We start from the raw sequence: 18,261 nt of genomic DNA on the forward strand, positions 1-18,261 counted from the left end.
ACTCCACTGGGGTGAGAGGTGGAAGTGGAGTCGATGGGGGAGCGGCGGCAGTCGACCCCACGCCGTGAGGGCCCCATGAGGTAAGTCGATCTAAGATACGTCGACTTCAGCTACGCTATTCTCATAGCTGAAGTTTTGTATCTTAGGTCGATCCCCACCCCTAGTGTAGACCAGGCCTAAATAAATAAGCCACCGGTATTTTGTTACTTTAGAAAAATATCGTTTTGATTGTGCGTGTTGCTTAGTACAACTTCTGCGATAGAAAAATCACAGATAAAAGGATTGAGAATTTTTTTCTACTTTGAAACCAACAGTTAATAGGAAAAGCTGCATTAGGGATTTGTAATGCCTTTTGATTTGGAGGACGGTACCCCCCTTATAGCTTCATATGTTCTGTCTCATGATCGTGACTGCCATTTTCTTCCTTTTAAAAAACATTATTAAATAGTATTGCAGCAAAGCCTGTTGGCGCCCGCCGAGATCGGAACCCTCTTGTGCTAGCTACTGTATATGCATAAGAGAACTTCCTTGTCCCCAAAAGCTTGCAGTTTAAATAGACAAGACAGAGAAAGGGTAGTAAAAAGGAAATAAGATTATCCCTAATTTATAGATGGTAATGGAGGCATAGAGAGACTTGCACAAAGGTTTACATAGGAAGTTAGAGGCACAGCTGGAAATGGAATGCAGATCTTCTGACTCCTTGTGCTGCAACAAGATCAAGCTTCCTCTGAAATGTTTTTAATATAATACTGCTTTTCAAGGATGCCCTGGTTCTGACATCTCCATTTCATTCTTTTCTCAGTTTTGGAATTTTGCCACTAGAAACCCCTAGCCCTGGAGATGGATCATATTTACAAAACTACACTAATTCATCTTCTGTAATTGATGTGCCATCTACAGGAGCACCTTCAAAGAAGGTATCTTGCATTCAAGAATGTGTTTGCTGTTCTGTCTGAGCTTAAATACAAAGGAATGTAAAATTAAACTCTAGTGCAAGCATATAACCATTGCAGATTAGCTCAGTTGCTCTGATAAGTTGGGTATTTTTTTCCCCTTGCAGACTCTTTTGCATTTGAAATTACACTTTCTCCCTCAGCCAACCAATTATAACATCCTTCTAATTCGTGGAAATGTTTTCAGTGACTTCAGTGAAAATGAAAAATGTCTATATAAAAATGGGTATATTAAATTTAAAAATTGCTTTTACTAAAATCACTTAAATTGTCAATATTTGAATTTGGTGTGTTACCAAATACCTTTATCAAGGTCTGACGTTTTTCTTTTTCTCAGTTACCAATTTGTGTCTTTCTGTTGATAACTAGAGCTGATCAGGAATTTTCCCACAAAACATTTTTGTCAGAAAATGCCAATTTATCTAAATCAAAACTCTTCACAGAAAAGGGTTGGTTTTGATTAACTTTTTCAGCTAACATAAAAATGGCCATACTGGGTCAGACCAGTGTCCGTCTAGCCCAGTATCCTTTCTCTGACAGTTGCCAGTGCCAGGTTCTTTAGAGGGAATGAACAGAACAGGACATTTATTGAGTGGTTTACTACCTGTTATCGTGTCCCAGCTTCTGGCAATCAGAGATTTAGGGACACCCAGAGCATGGGATTGCATCCCTTACCATCTTGGCTAAAAGCAATTGATGGCCCTATCCTCCATGAGCTTATCTAATTATTTTTTTTTACCCCGTTATAGTTTTGGCCTTCAACATCCCGTGGCAATGAGTTCCACAGTTGACTGTGCCTTGTTTAAAGTACTTCCTTATGTTTGTTTTTAAGCCTGCTGCCTATTAATTTCATTGGGTGACCCCTGATTCTTGTGTTATGTGAAGGGGTAAATAACATTTCCTTATTCACTTTCTCAACACCATTCATGATTTTATAGACCTCTGTTATATTCCCCCTTAGTTCTCTCTTTTTCTAGGATGAACAGTCCCAGTCTTTTTGATCTCTCCTCATATGGAAGCTGTTCCATACTACTAATCGTTTTGTGTTGCCCTCCTCTGTACCTTTTCTAATTCTAATCTATCTTTTTTGAGGCAAGCAGAATTTTGCGCGGTATCCAAGCTGCGGGCATACTGTGGGTTTATATAGAAAAGGTTTCAAAACAAATTCCGGTCTTCCAGTTCAAAATGACTTTTTTCTTCTTTTCTTCAAAATTTAAGCTAATTATAATACCAAATAAATAATGATAAACATCAAAATGAATCATTTTGACCCTAACTGTAATTTTTTTCAGATTTTTGGCTCATGAAAATTTTTGAGATTTTGACTTTCCCATCCTAAATTAGGATGCAAAATTTTTGCAGAATCAGAAAACTGTTTCCTGCCCAGATCTACTGATAATGCTTTTGTTTGGGGTTCCTGTCTTTCTAATGGAGGCGAACCGTCATTAGAACACTCTACAGTGGATTTGGATGAATTACTGGTGAATGTTGAGACCTTTTTGTAATAATACAAAAATATTGTTAATGCTACAAAAAGGAATTTTAATAAACAAGATATAATTGTGTTTGTTAATTAAACAAAACAGGAACACCGCTATCTGTTTTTAAAGCGAATTGAACATGGCCTTATATATTAACCAAATTGTAAAATATCAGCACTTTGCAGAGGACGGTTTGCGGTAACTATAGCTTGAGTGGCTATTTCGTATCAAGGTTAAAGCTATTATTTATTGGTGCAAATGAGGGCTGAGATCCTAAAAGCTTGTCCCACGTGATCTTAATTTTTTACTTTGAGCCTTTTAAAAAATGTCAGTGTTCCTTGTACCACGCTGTAAGGCTGCAGTAGGTAGTAAGGACAAGCATCTTGCTTTAGCTTTACACATCCACACAGCATGGTTGCAGGGTGCCTCATACTTCCTAGCCATCCCCATCCCTTTTGAGAACAAGAGCCTGCAAAGGGGACAGAGCTATAGTTCTGCTCTCTCACATAGGCAATCTAGCAGAGCTGGCCAGGGACAAGGGAGCAGTAATACGTGCCGTAAAATGGATCTTGTAATCACCTACAGCAAGAGAGGAGCATGGGAACAATTCTGACTCTGAGGTGATTGTAGCTTTGCGTTGTCCTATGTGCAGGGCTGAGCTTAAACGCTCAATCAAGTTCTCCATGTGTTCACTTGTATATTGTCTTTTATTATATTACTTTTTAGGGGTTGCTTTAAATAGAATTTTTTAAAAAATTCTAACAGGAAGCATGTGAATTGAAATTACCACACATAAGGAAGCATGAGAATGGCAGTTCTCAGCTTGGTTCATGAATCAGCCCAGAATACTTGCTGGTGGTCCACAGAGAGCTGGCTGGTAGCGTGGTGCTAACTATTGTTTCTATTTTAAACATTTTTCCCTGTAAGCATTTGCTTTAGTTGCCACAGAGATGTTATAGGAATCATGAATGGGAGGCAGGTTGTCCAAGATGATTCTCTAAGATATGGTCTACGATGTAGAAAGTTTAAGACCCCTTGCGTTAGAGACAATCTAATGACTTAACCCACTTGCTAAGGGCACCTTTTCTTTCTTGAGAATATAGAATTTGTATCTGCATCTGATCTGCAAACATGGTCTGCGGATATCTGCAGATTTGCAGGTCTCTAGACATATATTTTTAGTAAATTATACATATTTTATGGCATTCTTGGTGCAATTGTTAATAGCTGCTCTTTTCAAAGACATTTATAAAGGAATGTATTTTAAAGATGCTGAAAGGAGGTCTCAAAGAAGGTATCCAATTCCTCCAGGTAAAACTTGCTTTATCAGTCAGTGGTCTGGGCAAATTCAGTGTTGGTGCTTAGCTTGCTGTGTTTTATTTCCATTAGTCAGTCAAAATTTGAGAGTCCTTGAACTGGAAACCTGACCTACAAGTCCAACTACCAGCTAGATCATCTCCCACTAACTCAGCACTCACTCTGCTGAATCACTTGTTTATGGATTTGTCACTTTTAAATGGTGTAGCTACCAAGTCTCCCTCTAAGGCCTCCTGATGTCTCTTCACTTTGTTCAGAACACTGGACTCACACTTTCACCAATATGTACAAACACAGTTGCATTACCTTTTACCTGAAAAACCTCCACTGGCATTTCATCACTGCTAAATCACACTCTTCTTCAGTGTCCTCCATCGGTTATGCTCTGTTTTGCATTATGCTCTCCCCCAACTAACTCACTTGCTCATTCTGCCCTGAGTTTTACATTCCCATCTCCTCTCTGTTGGAGTGGGACCTTCTGCTGTGTGCTACCGCAGTTCTCTGGAAACCTGCTTGCCTCACTGATTCCCATCCTATGCATCTCAGAATCAATTTCTAGGCTTCTAACCAGCTTTCCACAACAGAATTGAAAGGCAACCATCATTGTATTTGAGTATACCTATGTATGTGTATTCTCCCAAATGCCATTTTCCACTTTGTTGTTGTTGCTGTGTTTAGAGGTTTATGAATGTAACATCTCTTTAAATACTTTTTTTCAATGCTTATTGGCTGTTCAGGTGTGGTTTTAAGTAAAGGGGTTAGTGCTGTAATTTTTAAATACAGGAGTTAAGATTTTTTTCTTTGTAGTAAATGATCTGGGTTCACTATATCTTTCTAGTGAAACAACCTTTATACATCTCAAGCCACGTGGTAGGTTAAAATATTAAGGAGATAAAGCCCTATTAGTTGACTAGTTTCCCCTTGCTTTTGCTATATAATATTTCATCAGTCCATTGGTGTATTTCATTAATCCGTGTGGACACACTGCTTTTGAGTTGCATTTAATATTGCTATTTAAACAAACCATTGATAAGCATAGTTCTAACAAACGGCTTAGCATTCTGGTGCATGTTCTATAAAATCTAAATATTGCTTACTAGTTTCATTTCTGCTCCTCAAATTACCCTTAACTATTTGTGAACTCAGTAGCTGTGACTGCGTGCCTTGTAGCAGGAGTTTCCTAAGGAACATGTAAATAAATAAATGAAACATTAGGATGGATCCAAGTACATCCTGCCTGAAGGGACAAGCACACTTGCTGGGTGCGCAGTGTGTCATCCAGTATTGAACTAGTTAAAGGGGAAGAGTAGGATAGATCCTTTATTAATAAAATCATCAGAAATTAATTTAGCCAACTGTCTCATCCCAGTTTCAGGCAGCAAACAACTTGGAAATATGTGATAATGTGGGAATTATTTTTCCATTTATAATGGCTTCAGTGGATCTGAAAGGCTTATTTTGGGTAGAATTACTGATGTTCCTCTTAAATATGCTTTTGTTTCCCATTTTAACTTTAAAAAAAAAAAGAGTAAATGCTCAGTCCCTTAGATCTAGAAAAAGTATGAACAAAGGCCACTCTGAATGCACAGTTATGCTAAGTTAATGAAACAAGTTTATCATATTGCAGGTACCAATTTCTGGTTAATCGAGGTGAACATCATAACTGCCCCAAATGCATATGCAGTAAATGTGCAAAATCTTATTGGCAAACAGTATGCTATGTGAATTGAAATACTAATTCTGTACTAAACATAGTGATAAACAAGCACTTAAGATTATTGGAAGCTGTTTGCGCAGTGCCTAACGCAATGAGGTTCCGATGCTGATTGGGGCCTTTGAATGCTACTAATAAAGTAATTACTGAAAGATGAAATTTCCCTTTCCCAGTTTGTTTACTTTGTGCGTTTGACAGCACTTCAAGCAGTCTGTCTTAATCCAGTGGGGGAGACTTTATAAATAAATAAAATACATATTTTCACTTTGCATGTCCTGGCCCGATTCCTGGGGCTTCTTCCTGCCAGCAGATGGAGACTGGACATCTTTTTGGTGATATCACCCCTGTATATAAAGGGCTTGCTGCCTTGCTGAGCTCAGTTGTCTCTCTCCAGCAGGTGGGAAGAGCAGTTTCTTTGCTGGCTGAATGTTGAATATTCACTCTTGTTTAATAAAAGAATTCTGCTGGTCCTTCCCCTCCCCTCACTGTAATTATTAAATAGATATAAATTAGTTGTTTTCTGCCATGATGTAGTCAGTGCATTTAGTGACATAATAACAAACCTGTAGAAATTTTGTGTTATGCAGTCTGTCACCAGAATAAGCCAAGCGGGAACAAAGTCTGTCTTCTCACAGAGTGGAAATAGCCGGGAAGTCACTCCAGTCCTTGTTGCACAAACACAGAGTTCTGGCCCACAGACAAGGTATTAAAAAATTACATAGCTCAGTAGCCTCTTTTACACCTGGTTTTGCTTCTTGTGTCCTTATGACATAAGCACAAAGTGAATCTGGCCTATGGTATGAAGCATAATTCGTGTTTGGATGAAGAAAGAGATAATGTGAAGTGGGTCTTATTTAAACAAAATCTTAGGATAGTAACCAGTATTTTTGCTAAACTAGTAGGTTTCTGCAATTGTTCAACTAGTTCCTGGTGGAATGGCCTAATTGCAATTCAGAATGAAGATCCTGACATGGCAATTCTCTCTACAAGGGGGATTTTTAATTGCATTTTGCACTGTACCTCAGAGCTCTCGTGGCAAGAGTACCTCACTTACACAGAGGCCAAACTATGCCTTATGCCATTTGAGAGAATGATTTCAACTTTCTAACTTAGGTGTAGATTTCTCAATATTTATTTCAGTAATAAATGTTGATAAACAACTTGTTTAAAATGCATCACTTTAACAGTTCAGAAAACTGCCCAATGTAAAATGTGTATTCTCTTCCTTGTGTGCATATGCTTAACTTGCATTTGCATTAAGCAGAATGTGCCCCAAAAGTTTATTCAGTCTTGACTCACATGAGCATGAAGTTAAGAAAACAAGCCCTTCATACCAAAATTATGTGGCAGAAGGGTCCCCAGACTGATGTATGGTAAGAGACAGCCAGCTAATTTATTCTTGGCTGCCAGTTTAGGTTTCCCCTTTCTTAGATCCAAAACTTTCAGCTCTCATTGCATCTGTAGGACTTACTTCTATCTAGGAGAGGATAGCTTGATTTTACTTAGCATAGAAACTTACTGGGTAAGGAAATACCACATAAACTGCTGCAGTGATCACAAACGGAGGGGAGGGAGTGATTAAAATCAAAATTTGGGTTATATAGCAGCACATAAATCTGCCCCAGGGAGATGGAGGCACCTTCACCCCAGTGTACAAGGCATCTGCTAATTTAATATATATTTTTTATTTATTTTTTTTTAAGCATTTTACTTCTAATAAGCTGTTTATTTATAGTACAACACCTCAGGTATTGAGCCCAACCATTGCTGCTCCACCTAATGCACTGCCTCGAAGAAGTTCTCGCCTATTTACTAGTGATAGCTCTACAACAAAGGTAACGTAGGATGTATACCCTAAATAATTTATCCATTTTCTTATCTTTCTGCTTATGATAACTAATAACCTGATTATTCAGCCACTCAATACAAAGCTCCCACTGAGTAATGTGTGGAGCAGCTGAAGAATTGGCCTTATAATGTGTAGACTTTGTGAAATACATTTGGCTGCACAACATGAACTTTATAGTACATGATTTGAATTTTTCAGTTAGCATGCATATCTGTGTGATGCTTTCAAAAGTCTTAACACCTAAGTGTTTGTATCAAGTGAACACTCATCCTGGAGTGTTGCTGGGCTCAAATTAGTGACTGACAAACTTTATAAGTCATCTACAGCAGTGGTTCTCAAAGCCGGTCCACCGCTTGTTCAGGGAAAGCCCCTGGTGAGCCGGGCTGGTTTGTTTACCTGCTGCGTCCGAAGGTTTGGCCGATCGCGGCTCCCACTGGCCGTGGTTCACCGCTCCAGGCCAATGGTGGCCGCAGAAAACGGCGCGGGCCGAGGGACGTGTTGGCTTCCCTTCCCACAGCCCCCATTGGTCTGGAGCTGCGAATCGCGGCCAGTGGGAGCCATGATCAGCCGAACCTTTGGACGCAGCAGGTAAAAACAAACCAGCCCGGCCCACCCCGCCAGGGGCTTTCCCTGAATAAGCAGCGGACCGGCTTTGAGAACCACCGCTCTACAGAACATATTTCAGGTGGGTTAAATTTCAGTCTGGGATTGCAAAAATTCAGTTATGATGCTGTGTGTTCCTCCTCAAAGTGAGAGAATTCACCAAAGTAATTACGCAGCTCAACAGCTTCTGCGGTGTGCGGTAATGCTTCTGCAGGAGCAAGAAACTAACCAGAAACCAGTGTTCCTAGCTGGTTTCATACTGCTCCCAGCACCTTTGGGAAAAGTGCTGTTGTGTGAGAACAATCTGGTAGCTTATCTGCAGGGAAAGAGGTAGAGGTTTAGATAGAGGTCCTACTAGTAGTTGATGATATAAAATCACCATAATAGTCAATGGTGCTGAGAGCTTTAGTTGGGAATTGAAATGTATAGGAAAAGTGAAGTGCCAAAATGTTAAGTGAATCAAAGGAAGTATCTTGTGACCTGTCAGTAGTATATCCTTGGGGATGACCTTTCCCTCTTCAGATAATCTCTGAGCCACTAGACTGGGAAGCCGAATCAGGGTGAGGAGACCTTGCAGTGAAACCAAGAAGAAAATAAAGCTAATGCTTTTCTTTTTCTTTTCTTTTCTTTATATTTCTTGCATCCTTATTTTTGCTGAACCTTTGCTTTCAATAGTAAGTTCCAGAGTGAGAGAGAATACTTGAATATCCCTTCTTCCCCTCCCCTGGCCTCCCATGCACAACCTTTGAGAAAATAGGGATGGCCTACTTTCCTGATTGATGAAAATGAAATTAGATCTCTGGATGAGAGGTGCAATATCATCAATACACTTGGTAAAGAGACTCTGTATAGTCCAGATACATATATTTGATAAATGACTTTGTTTGGAAGTCTTTTTGATCAAAGTCAGTTTACTGCTTTCGTTCAAGCTACTTTATAAAGATGCAGTGTAAAACCAAACCAATAACCTTATTGCAACATTATGGCTGAAGTTAATGTATATATTTCATGACTATGTTTAAGACCTTGTATCATTGTTAACTTGGTTATTTTGTGTATGTGTACATCTGTTAGACACCATTACTTTAGTAAAACAGAAAACAAGCATGTCTGTAGTCTTTGATTTGGAATCCATCTGCCTGTAGATAAACCGTGGTTTGAGACTTTCTTTTTCCATATAGGAGAACAGTAAAAAGTTGAAAATGAAGTTCCCACCTAAAATTCCAAATAGAAAGACAAAAAGTAAAACAAATAAGGGAGGAATAACTCAGACAAACATAAACGATAGTCTGGAAATCACCAAACTGGACTCGTCCATCATTTCAGAAGGGAAAATCTCCACTGTCGCACCACAGATCCAGGCTTTCACACTACAGAAAGCAGCAGCAGGTTTGTCTGAAAGCTCTCAGAATGTAATAGAGCCAAATGTTTTCCAATTGTATTTTAAGGTTTAATGGAAACTACTGGTCACTGTAAAGTGTGTTCATTCTCTTCATTGTAGTGCCTTTTAGCCTCTGAGTAACTAAAACTGCCATTTCATAAATATGTAACCATCAAATTTCATTTAAATTAAAAATATTAAATTATACTATTGATAACCAGTGGATAAGCTTAATTGCAAGCAATAGTCCAGAGAAATACAAAGTTACTGTAGTATCAACCTTTTAAAATCTTTTTTTTTTTTTTTTTTAAATCTCTTTAATTTTAACTATTATGAAGCAGATCTACAAGTACATTGTGGCTACTTTATGCCATTCAGGACCAGCACAAAGCAGCCGAGATGTATTGGCTAGTTTCCATCAGTTTCTCACCTCTACATTCCCCTGCCCACCCTGTCAAACAGATCTTGTGCAACAAGTAGCTTTTAAAAAAACAAACATTTAAATGGTCACTTTTGCTGTTCTTGTTTATGACTTCCTGGAAGAGGGTGGGCCCAGCAGGCTGGCTTCACAGAGGGTCACTGGCTTTTCTAAAGGGAGCTCTGCTTCAGTCACATTGAGACCAGGAGGTGACGGCCACTTTGAAAAAAAGCAGTTTTTCATGGAATTCTCTGATCAAAACTTTAAATTTCTCCATTTTCAACAGCATCTGGGTAACAGTTATGAAGAAAATGGCAAAATATGGCTATTAATCCCTTTAAAAATATTCTTCAAAATGTATTCAGTGCATGAGACTCAACAAGCTTTAATGATAAGGGAGACTTAGACACTCAAGTCCATGTTCTAAAAATCATTTAGTACAAAAAAATGATCAGATCTAGGGTGCCAAATTTCTTAAAGGACCCATTTTTAATTCTTAACTTTAAAACTAGTTAACTGATTTCCTTGTATATTATCAGAAAATTCATTTTGTGCTCAGAGTAAGTGCTGTAGTTTTAGGAAGGATATGCCATATTCTTCATACATAAAGCACAGATTCAACCACTTTAAGTGTAAAACTCAGCTCATCCTTAACTATGCAACCACTTTGTAGGTAGGTGTATCCTACCTTTGGCTTGAAAGGAGATGGCAGATGGTGTTACCTAGATTTCACTGCAGGAGCTGGTGCGCAAAACCAGGAGGAGTATATAATTCTGTGCTTGGAGTCCCTGCATGGTTCTCATAAGAACAGGGACTTTAGAAGGGTGTCTGCCATAATGCATAGTTTCAGAGAACAGCAGTTCCAGGCAAGTAATTCTTTAGTTCTTGTCTCTTTTATTTATTGTATTTTTCTCCTAGAAGGATTGATGAGCCTTCTTCGTGACATGGGGAAAGGTTATTTAGCCTTGTGTTCGTACAACTGTAAAGAAGCGATAAACATATTAAGCCATTTACCTTCTCACCACTACAATACTGGCTGGGTACTGTGCCAAATTGGGAGAGCTTACTTTGAGCTTGCAGAATATATGCAGGTAGGCATAGAGCGGATACATGCTTTTATTTTAAATTTTTGTTTTGTATAGCTTTGCACAGATTTTGCTGGCTTCCTGTAAAACCCGAGGAGAGTCTGCAGTTGGGATAGCATAGCTGTGTAAGCATCAGGTTTGAAATACCTACCCTCAAGCAGTTTCAGATTAATCTGGATCACTTCAGCCCTTCCTCTTTGAGGTGGTGAAATTGAGTTTTATGCTATTTATTGTGTTGTGGGTCGGTTTTATGAGATGTGACAAACCAGCATTCTTTCTAGTCAGCATAGACACTGAAGATCCTATGACACTTTTTTTTGGGGTTGCTCCAGTGTCTTTGGCCAAAATCTCCCCATCTCACCACAGTTGTGTCCCTGCCACTGGTTGACCGTTGCCCTCCAACCTGGAGGTGACAGTATTTCAGCTGTGCTGCATCTATAGTTTGTGAAGCCCAAAGGAGTCCTTCCCAATGAAAAGTGCACGTACATATATGTAAAATATGTACAATATAAGTTATTACCATAAGATTCTTTAAGTTATGATGGTAACTGACCTCTTGAAAGTTTGTTTTTCCAAACGTGTGGAAACGGCAAATCTGTTAGAATTCTATTGTGGATGGTCTCCATTCTCTGAAATTGCAGTTGTAATTTTTAAACAGCTACAATAAATCCTGTTGATTCCCTCATGTGATAGACGTTTACATGTAATAGGGATGTAACTTAGCACTTCAGTTAATTGAGTTCTTGTTTCAAAAGCCCAATATCCCTTTTCATTTCCAGTTTCCTAATCCTTACCTGTTAATGGATTTATAAGAGGTGAATGCAGTAGATTTATGAAGTTTAGTTTTTGTTTTATAAACTATGCACTATGTAAGATGTCGTTTTAAAGAAAAACAGGTTTCAGAGTAGCAGCCGTGTTAGTCTGTATTCGCAAAAGAAAAGGAGGACTTGTGGCACCTTAGACTAACAAATATATTTGTGCATAAGCTTTCGTGAGCTACAGCTCACTTCATCGGAGCTGTAGCTCACAAAAGCTTATGCACAAATAAATTTGTTAGTCTCTAAGGTGCTACAAGTACTCCTTTTCTTTTAAAGAAAAACAGTTGCTCCTGGACCTTGTTTGCATCCTGATCATGTCCACACACTTGGAATGTACAGACACTTTTAATATTTCATGAAAGACCGTGCCATGGATCCCAGCAGTTTCGTAAAGCTTTTTCTTTCCTAATTTTTGCCCTTGTTGCTGATCTGAGTACTATTATCTGAAATCTGTGAAAGGAACTTGAGTTGGCCATAGTAACATAAAATCAAGAATGAATTTTTGAGTAAAGAGGCTGTATTTCCTTTGAACACTTTTTATAGAAAAAAGTAGTCCCATATGGTACCTTACTTCCTAGTGAACCAGCCTCACTACTTCTGGCATGGACACGCTCTTATGCATTGTAGGGAACCTTTCTCGGGCTGTTCTCTTTCATTTACTTAGTAAACGAACACCTGCAACAGCAAGGTGGGTTGAGGCTGGAAAGGCCTTCAGCCATTAAGATGCTCCAGTATCCATATAAAGGCAGTCCTTGAAGTGTGCTGTGTTTGGATGGCTAGGTAATGTGGTTAAGACCATCCACCTATGCAATATAAATCTTTGATAATAGAAATTCATAATGTCTTGATCTCATTTTACCAATGTTACTCCTTTATCTTCTCTTCATGCACTAGGATGGAAAGAGTATCGTAATCTGAGTCAGACTGTTACAGGGGGCTATTACAGATTTCTGCTTGTCTCAAGTAAACATACTATGTTTCTCCTTTCATTGGGATAAGAAGCTAGAAATGCCACAAGATTTGAAGCTTTGCATGTTGGTTTTTGTGTTTATAGGTGGTGGTAGACTAAGCATCCCCATTGCTTTTATATATCTCTGGAACTTCCTACTATTCCTCTTAGTGCTCTTCTCGAGGATTTCATTCAAATTCTTTTGTTTTTAGGCTGAGAGGATATTCTCTGAAGTAAGAAGGATTGAAAACTACAGAGTTGAAGGCATGGAGATTTACTCTACAACGCTATGGCATCTTCAGAAGGATGTTGCACTTTCAGTCCTATCAAAAGATTTAACAGACATGGATAAAAATTCACCAGAGGTATAAGATAGTGTGGTGCTGTATGTTGCTGCCTACAGTTACTTTCTTATCAAGGTTAAAGATGATTAATGAGTCAGAACAAACTCAGTAAACTCTAGTTTAGTCTAATTCGGGTATATTTGTGTAACAGAACTGTCTCATATGAAGGCTACTGGATTACCTGGTGGATCGAGGATGGTGCCTGTAACCATTGTAAAAAAGGCATGTCCGCCTGCATGGGACAGGCTGAAATCCGTTAACCCATCAGTTATGACTTTCATTTGCATAGCGCCTTTCATCCAGAAAGATTCCCCTATCATTTATTCACCCTGATGCATGGGAGGGAGTGCTCTCTATTAGGTAGAAAAGAGGTATCCAGGATTGCAGGGATTTTGTTGCTTGCTCTGCTACTATTTTAATGTCTTTCTGTAACACCCTTTTTCCTGCAATAATATTTAATTAACTGACCACCTAAAATTTGCTGGGTATCCTCTAAACATGTAATGCATTACAGTCTTAAATTTGTCGATGAATCAAACAATAGGCTGTCAATAGAGGGGGCAGTTGTGACTGTATGGACACATGGTAGTGCAAGGCTGTTATGTGCAAAATGTCCTGCACATTTTAATGAGACCTGTAACCTATAAACATGCACACTTTATGTATTATTCATGTTCTTTTATTTGAATTTATAATTTTTTGTTCTTTACATTTATTAGAGTTCAGAAAAGGTAAGAACCTTTTCATGTGTTCTTTTAGTGTGTTAGAAGACTGGGGAGAAAGGTGGAAGGTTATGGAGGGTAGCAGGACAGGAGAGGTGCACAGGAGAGGCCTGGGAAGAAGAAAGGAGGAAAACAAGAACAGAAAACATGTTCGTTGCCAGCAAGCAATTCTTCAAGTGGAGAATAGTAAATGTCAAGTAAAATGTCCATTCACGGCAGCTAGAGGAGTCTGGAGATCAGAGAGAAATACAGCCTCCAATAACAGGAGGTGGTGACGTTGCTGCTGGGGAGTCTTAAGCTCTGATCCCTCAAGTCATGATGCAGGCTGCTGTATGGGATGGGGAGTGGGGGTTCCTACTGGAATTTGGTGTCCCTGGGTGGGGTTCCCATTGCTCTGCTGGAGAGAGTGAAGGGGTGCTGAATCTTGACTGTAGCTGCCTCCAGCCCGCTGCTGTTGCTAGTGCTAGAGCTGAATAGCTGACTGCTTATACGCTCCATATCATGTAATCCTTGTAGTATTTAACTGCTGCTGACTTGCTGTGTCTCCTTGGGCTCTTGACCTCTGTATCCCAGTTTTCACTATGTATAAAATGCATCCAATCCTCTCTACCTCCAAGGAATGAGACTTAACTAATATTCTTATAAAAGTGCTTTGAAATCCATGGATGAAAGCTATTATATACATGTATGCATAATGCTGTAGATAAACCATTATGGGTTTCATCCTAGCAGTGGCTGGCATGTCTCATTGCTGGGATGAAGCATGCCAATACTCTAAAAACACAGCTCAGTAGAAGAATACCAGTTGAAATCAATTATTTATCACCCTCATGTTGTAAAAAGGGGATTTGATAGTGACTTTGCAATGTTGCTTTTTACTAGGCATGGTGTGCTGCAGGAAACTGTTTCAGCTTGCAACGGGAGCATGACATTGCAATCAAGTTCTTCCAGAGAGCCATTCAAGTTGATCCAAACTATGCGTATGCCTACACTCTGCTGGGGCATGAATTTGTGTTAACAGAAGAACTAGACAAAGCATTAGCCTGTTTTCGAAATGCAATCCGAGTCAATCCTAGACATTATAATGCATGGTAAGTTTTCAGGATTTTTTTTATTAATGAAAGCACCAAGGGAAGAAGCGTATTTTATTGCTGACTGCCTTTACATGTTGCCAGTGTAGGCACTCTGTTATAACAACTTAGATAATTCTTTATTTCTGCCACTCATCGCATAAAAGAAAAGGAGGACTTGTGGCACCTTAGAGACTAACACCTTTATTTGAGCATAAGCTTTTGTGAGCTACAGCTAACTTCACCGGATGCATTCACGAAAGCCTATGCTCAAATAAATGTGTTCCTTTTCTTGTTGCGAATACAGACTAACACGGCTGCTACTCTGAAACCTGTCACATAAAAGAGTGACTCTATCTGTTACAAGGAGAGATCTGACAACAGGTATTGCCATCATTGTTGCTGGATAGTAATTAGTCTTTTTGTTTAAAAAAATGCATGTACTGCATTGCCTTGTGTTCTCATGGCGTCACATGTGATGCATTGTCCCACTTCCACTTGGTCAAACATTTTTGTTCCCTGGCACTGCTCCATTTCTTCACTGCTGCTGTATGCCAGCCAAGGCAGTGACTATAAATCCTCCTAGTAGCAGATGGGGGACAGGAAAAAACAAAGTTTTTGGTGAGACTACCCTTACAGAAGGAGGTCGCATGACCTACTTACCATATTCCCATTGATTTCTTGTTCCATGGAAGGAGAAGCAACTTTACTGGTTTGGTTTGGTTTGGTTGGCTGGTTGTTTTTTTTGTTGATCTCCTTCCCCTAATTCTTGCCTTTGTCAGGATTATCTGATTTTAAAGCAGAATACATTCTTAGTGAAGAGATTTTTGTTTTTTTGTCATTTTCCATCTCTCTCCTTCTCCTCTCCAGCTGCCTTGTATCCTGCATCATCCAGTTGTCAGTGTGGTTTGTTTTTTTTAAATCGCTGGAAGTCTGATCATAGCTAGCCCCCAATATAGGCAGAATTTTGTCACAAAAGTTTCATGTGTTTCCTGTCTGCAACTTTTTGTAGGAAAAGCATACTATCTGGGCTAGCATAGAGGATCTTGGAGAAGCCAAATTAACAGTCAATGAATTAGCAATTCTTTGAGTGCTTTTCTATATGTATTCCACTCTCGATATACATGCACCAGAGATTGGAATCTTTTGAATAGAGGTGTCCTTTGACCCATGCCTGAATCTGTCCCCTAAATGCCCTGGTACCTCCCCTTTTCGAAGACATAAAAGGGTGAAGGAGACCCAACCCTCCTCTCAATTCCTTCTGACTTCCCATGGCTGAGACAGAACTGCACACAGTGTCCTGTGCTCTTGTACACTTGCATAGTTAACTTCTAGAATAGTTTTGATAGTTCAGTGTATGTTAAGTTTCTTTACAGGTAGTGCTTTTAGATTTTTAGATTTTTTTTTTTTCTTCCCTATTGCCCAGTACTCAGTTTTCATGATAGAACAGAAATCGCCAATTTTTAAGCCTTGGACTTCGTGAGATGTCTGTCCCTTCCTGCTGCAGCAGTTCTTGCTCTCGGGCCTTCATCAGAGAGGGGTAGGGCTCTTTGAAAAAGTGTTAGAATAGGGCACCATCCAAGGGATCTCCTAAGAGAAAGGCATAGGTATTCAGTGCTGAATGAGGTTAAGGGTAGCACAAGGCCTGTGTTTGTCCCTCTGGGCACTCCAACAGACTCCAGCGGTACCAGCTACTAACCAACCCCTTGCAGTTGCCCACACTGGTACAACCTTCAGGTCTCCTGGCACCAACCGTGGTATTGCTGTTGGCTTTGTCGGTACCAATCTCATAGGCACAGCCCTGGCACTGAGGGTATTAAATTTAATGTCAGAGGTACCAACTCACTCTGCACTGAGCTTCATGGTACCAAGAGATTTGACAGTGTCCAAATGTCCTGAGTCTCTTCTGTTTTTCCTTAGCCATTAGAATGCTTACATTGGTATTGAGCTCTGCTAAACTCTCAGCACTGAGTGTGTATATATGGCACTGGCAAGAGATGTCTCTAAAGAAATTCTAAGGACTCCTGCTTGGTCTACTCCACCTCTAGAGAATGAGTATTTCTTCTCCCCATCAACCTTTAGACCAGAATAGGGAGGATTCTCCTAATTACTCTTCAGTCTACCATACCTCTGACAAGGCTTTTAGGGCACATGGACATCAATGTAGGCACAGGTTTAATGGGGGAGACATTCTTCTTGGGGACTCCCCAGGCTGCTTACACAGTTTTGCCCAGGGACCTCACTCCTAGCCTTACTGGGCTCTTTGGAGTCCTCAACACATTAGAAAGCTCACCTCCTCTACCTACTCCAGGGTGAGATCACATTCCCCTGTAGAGTCTACAAGAGTTCAACCCTGTCAGTGTCCTCAGGTCCCTCCTGCTCCATTACTGCAACTGCAGGCCTTTGAGGAGCAACATCACTCTGCCAACCTAACTCCAGCTGCCATTTCTTCACTCTCACCTGATACAGCTATAGGTCTAGCTGTGCCATCACATCCATATAAGACCTTTCAGGATCTCCTTAGAAGAACGGCTAGCTGAAACATTAGGTTATGATGGAGATCATACACAAAAAATCTTACAAATTATTAGACATCTTATGTACTTTTTTACAGGAGAGAGTAACATAACCAGTTAATGAAGATCTGTTAGAACTGGCACAGCTATGGTGACAGACAGCACACCTCCAACATCATAGAAAGTAGATAGGAGGTACCAAGTTCTCTTGTCAGGGTTCAAATATTGTTATAGGTGCCATACTCCTGAGTCACTTGTCACCCCCACCCAGGAACATATAATACAACAATCGGATGTGTTCCTTATTCTATGGTCTACTGGACTGATGTGTGCTTGCTCACCAATCCCTCTGACTTTGAGGGTGTTTAGAGAATTCAGCCAAGAAACTGCATCTGTGATACTAATGGCATCCGCTTGGCCCAGGCAGTTTCAGTACCCAGATGTGATGAAGCTCTCCCTGTATAGCCTCCATTAATATTGCCTCCAAGGCCAGCTTCACTGCACCTCACAGCTTGGAGGATGGCTAGTTAACCAACATGGAGTAAACTTCAGGTGCAAGCCAGTGGATACTGCTGGCCAAAAGATTCCACCCTTGAGTGCATAGTTATTGCTTCTCTCTTGGTAGCGCTGTATACACTTTAGCTTCAGATTAAATTTCCTTGTCTAATCAGTTTGAGTGCTTCAGCTACAGTTATTCATCTTCCAGCTGGGCAGGCTGAACTGGTGCCAAAACCCAATTGTGAATTAGTAGACGTTGTAGCTAGTTTGTGAATGAAGGGGTTACTCTCTGAGCTAACGTAGTCACTAGTGCCTGGGACATTAAAGGTATGACTGGCATAAACTGTCTATTGAAGTCCATGGAGTTGCTCCCACTTACACAAACAGTGAATCTGGCCTATTTTAGGGTATATCTACACTACGAAATTAGGTCAAATTTATAGAAGTTGGTTTTGTAGAAAGTGTTTTTATACAGTCGATTGTGAGTCCCCCCACACAAATGCTCTAAGTGCATGTAGTCGGCGGAGTGTGTCCACAGTATCG

General features: G+C 39.9%; 1 protein-coding gene across 4 annotated transcripts in view; it reads left to right on the forward strand.

The window, feature by feature from the left end:
• CDC27 (cell division cycle 27) overlaps nucleotides 1-18,261 on the forward strand; it is a 61,093-nt gene that overhangs the window by 24,124 nt on the left and 18,708 nt on the right. The window contains exons 8-14 of one of the 4 annotated variants that reach the window (XM_084616033.1): nucleotides 803-917; nucleotides 6,035-6,168; nucleotides 7,201-7,300; nucleotides 9,099-9,306; nucleotides 10,635-10,807; nucleotides 12,781-12,933; nucleotides 14,517-14,725. In XM_084616033.1, coding sequence (XP_084472159.1) covers nucleotides 803-917; nucleotides 6,035-6,168; nucleotides 7,201-7,300; nucleotides 9,099-9,306; nucleotides 10,635-10,807; nucleotides 12,781-12,933; nucleotides 14,517-14,725 — 1,092 coding nt within the window. The remainder of the gene's footprint in view (nucleotides 1-802; nucleotides 918-6,034; nucleotides 6,169-7,200; nucleotides 7,301-9,098; nucleotides 9,307-10,634; nucleotides 10,808-12,780; nucleotides 12,934-14,516; nucleotides 14,726-18,261) is intronic. The other 3 variants (XM_084616034.1, XM_084616035.1, XM_084616036.1) reach the window with 3 other exon arrangements.

Source organism: Lepidochelys olivacea (assembly GCF_965140295.1).
Source record: "Lepidochelys olivacea isolate rLepOli2 genome assembly, chromosome: 27".
NCBI classification, from domain to species: Eukaryota; Metazoa; Chordata; order Testudines; family Cheloniidae; genus Lepidochelys; species Lepidochelys olivacea.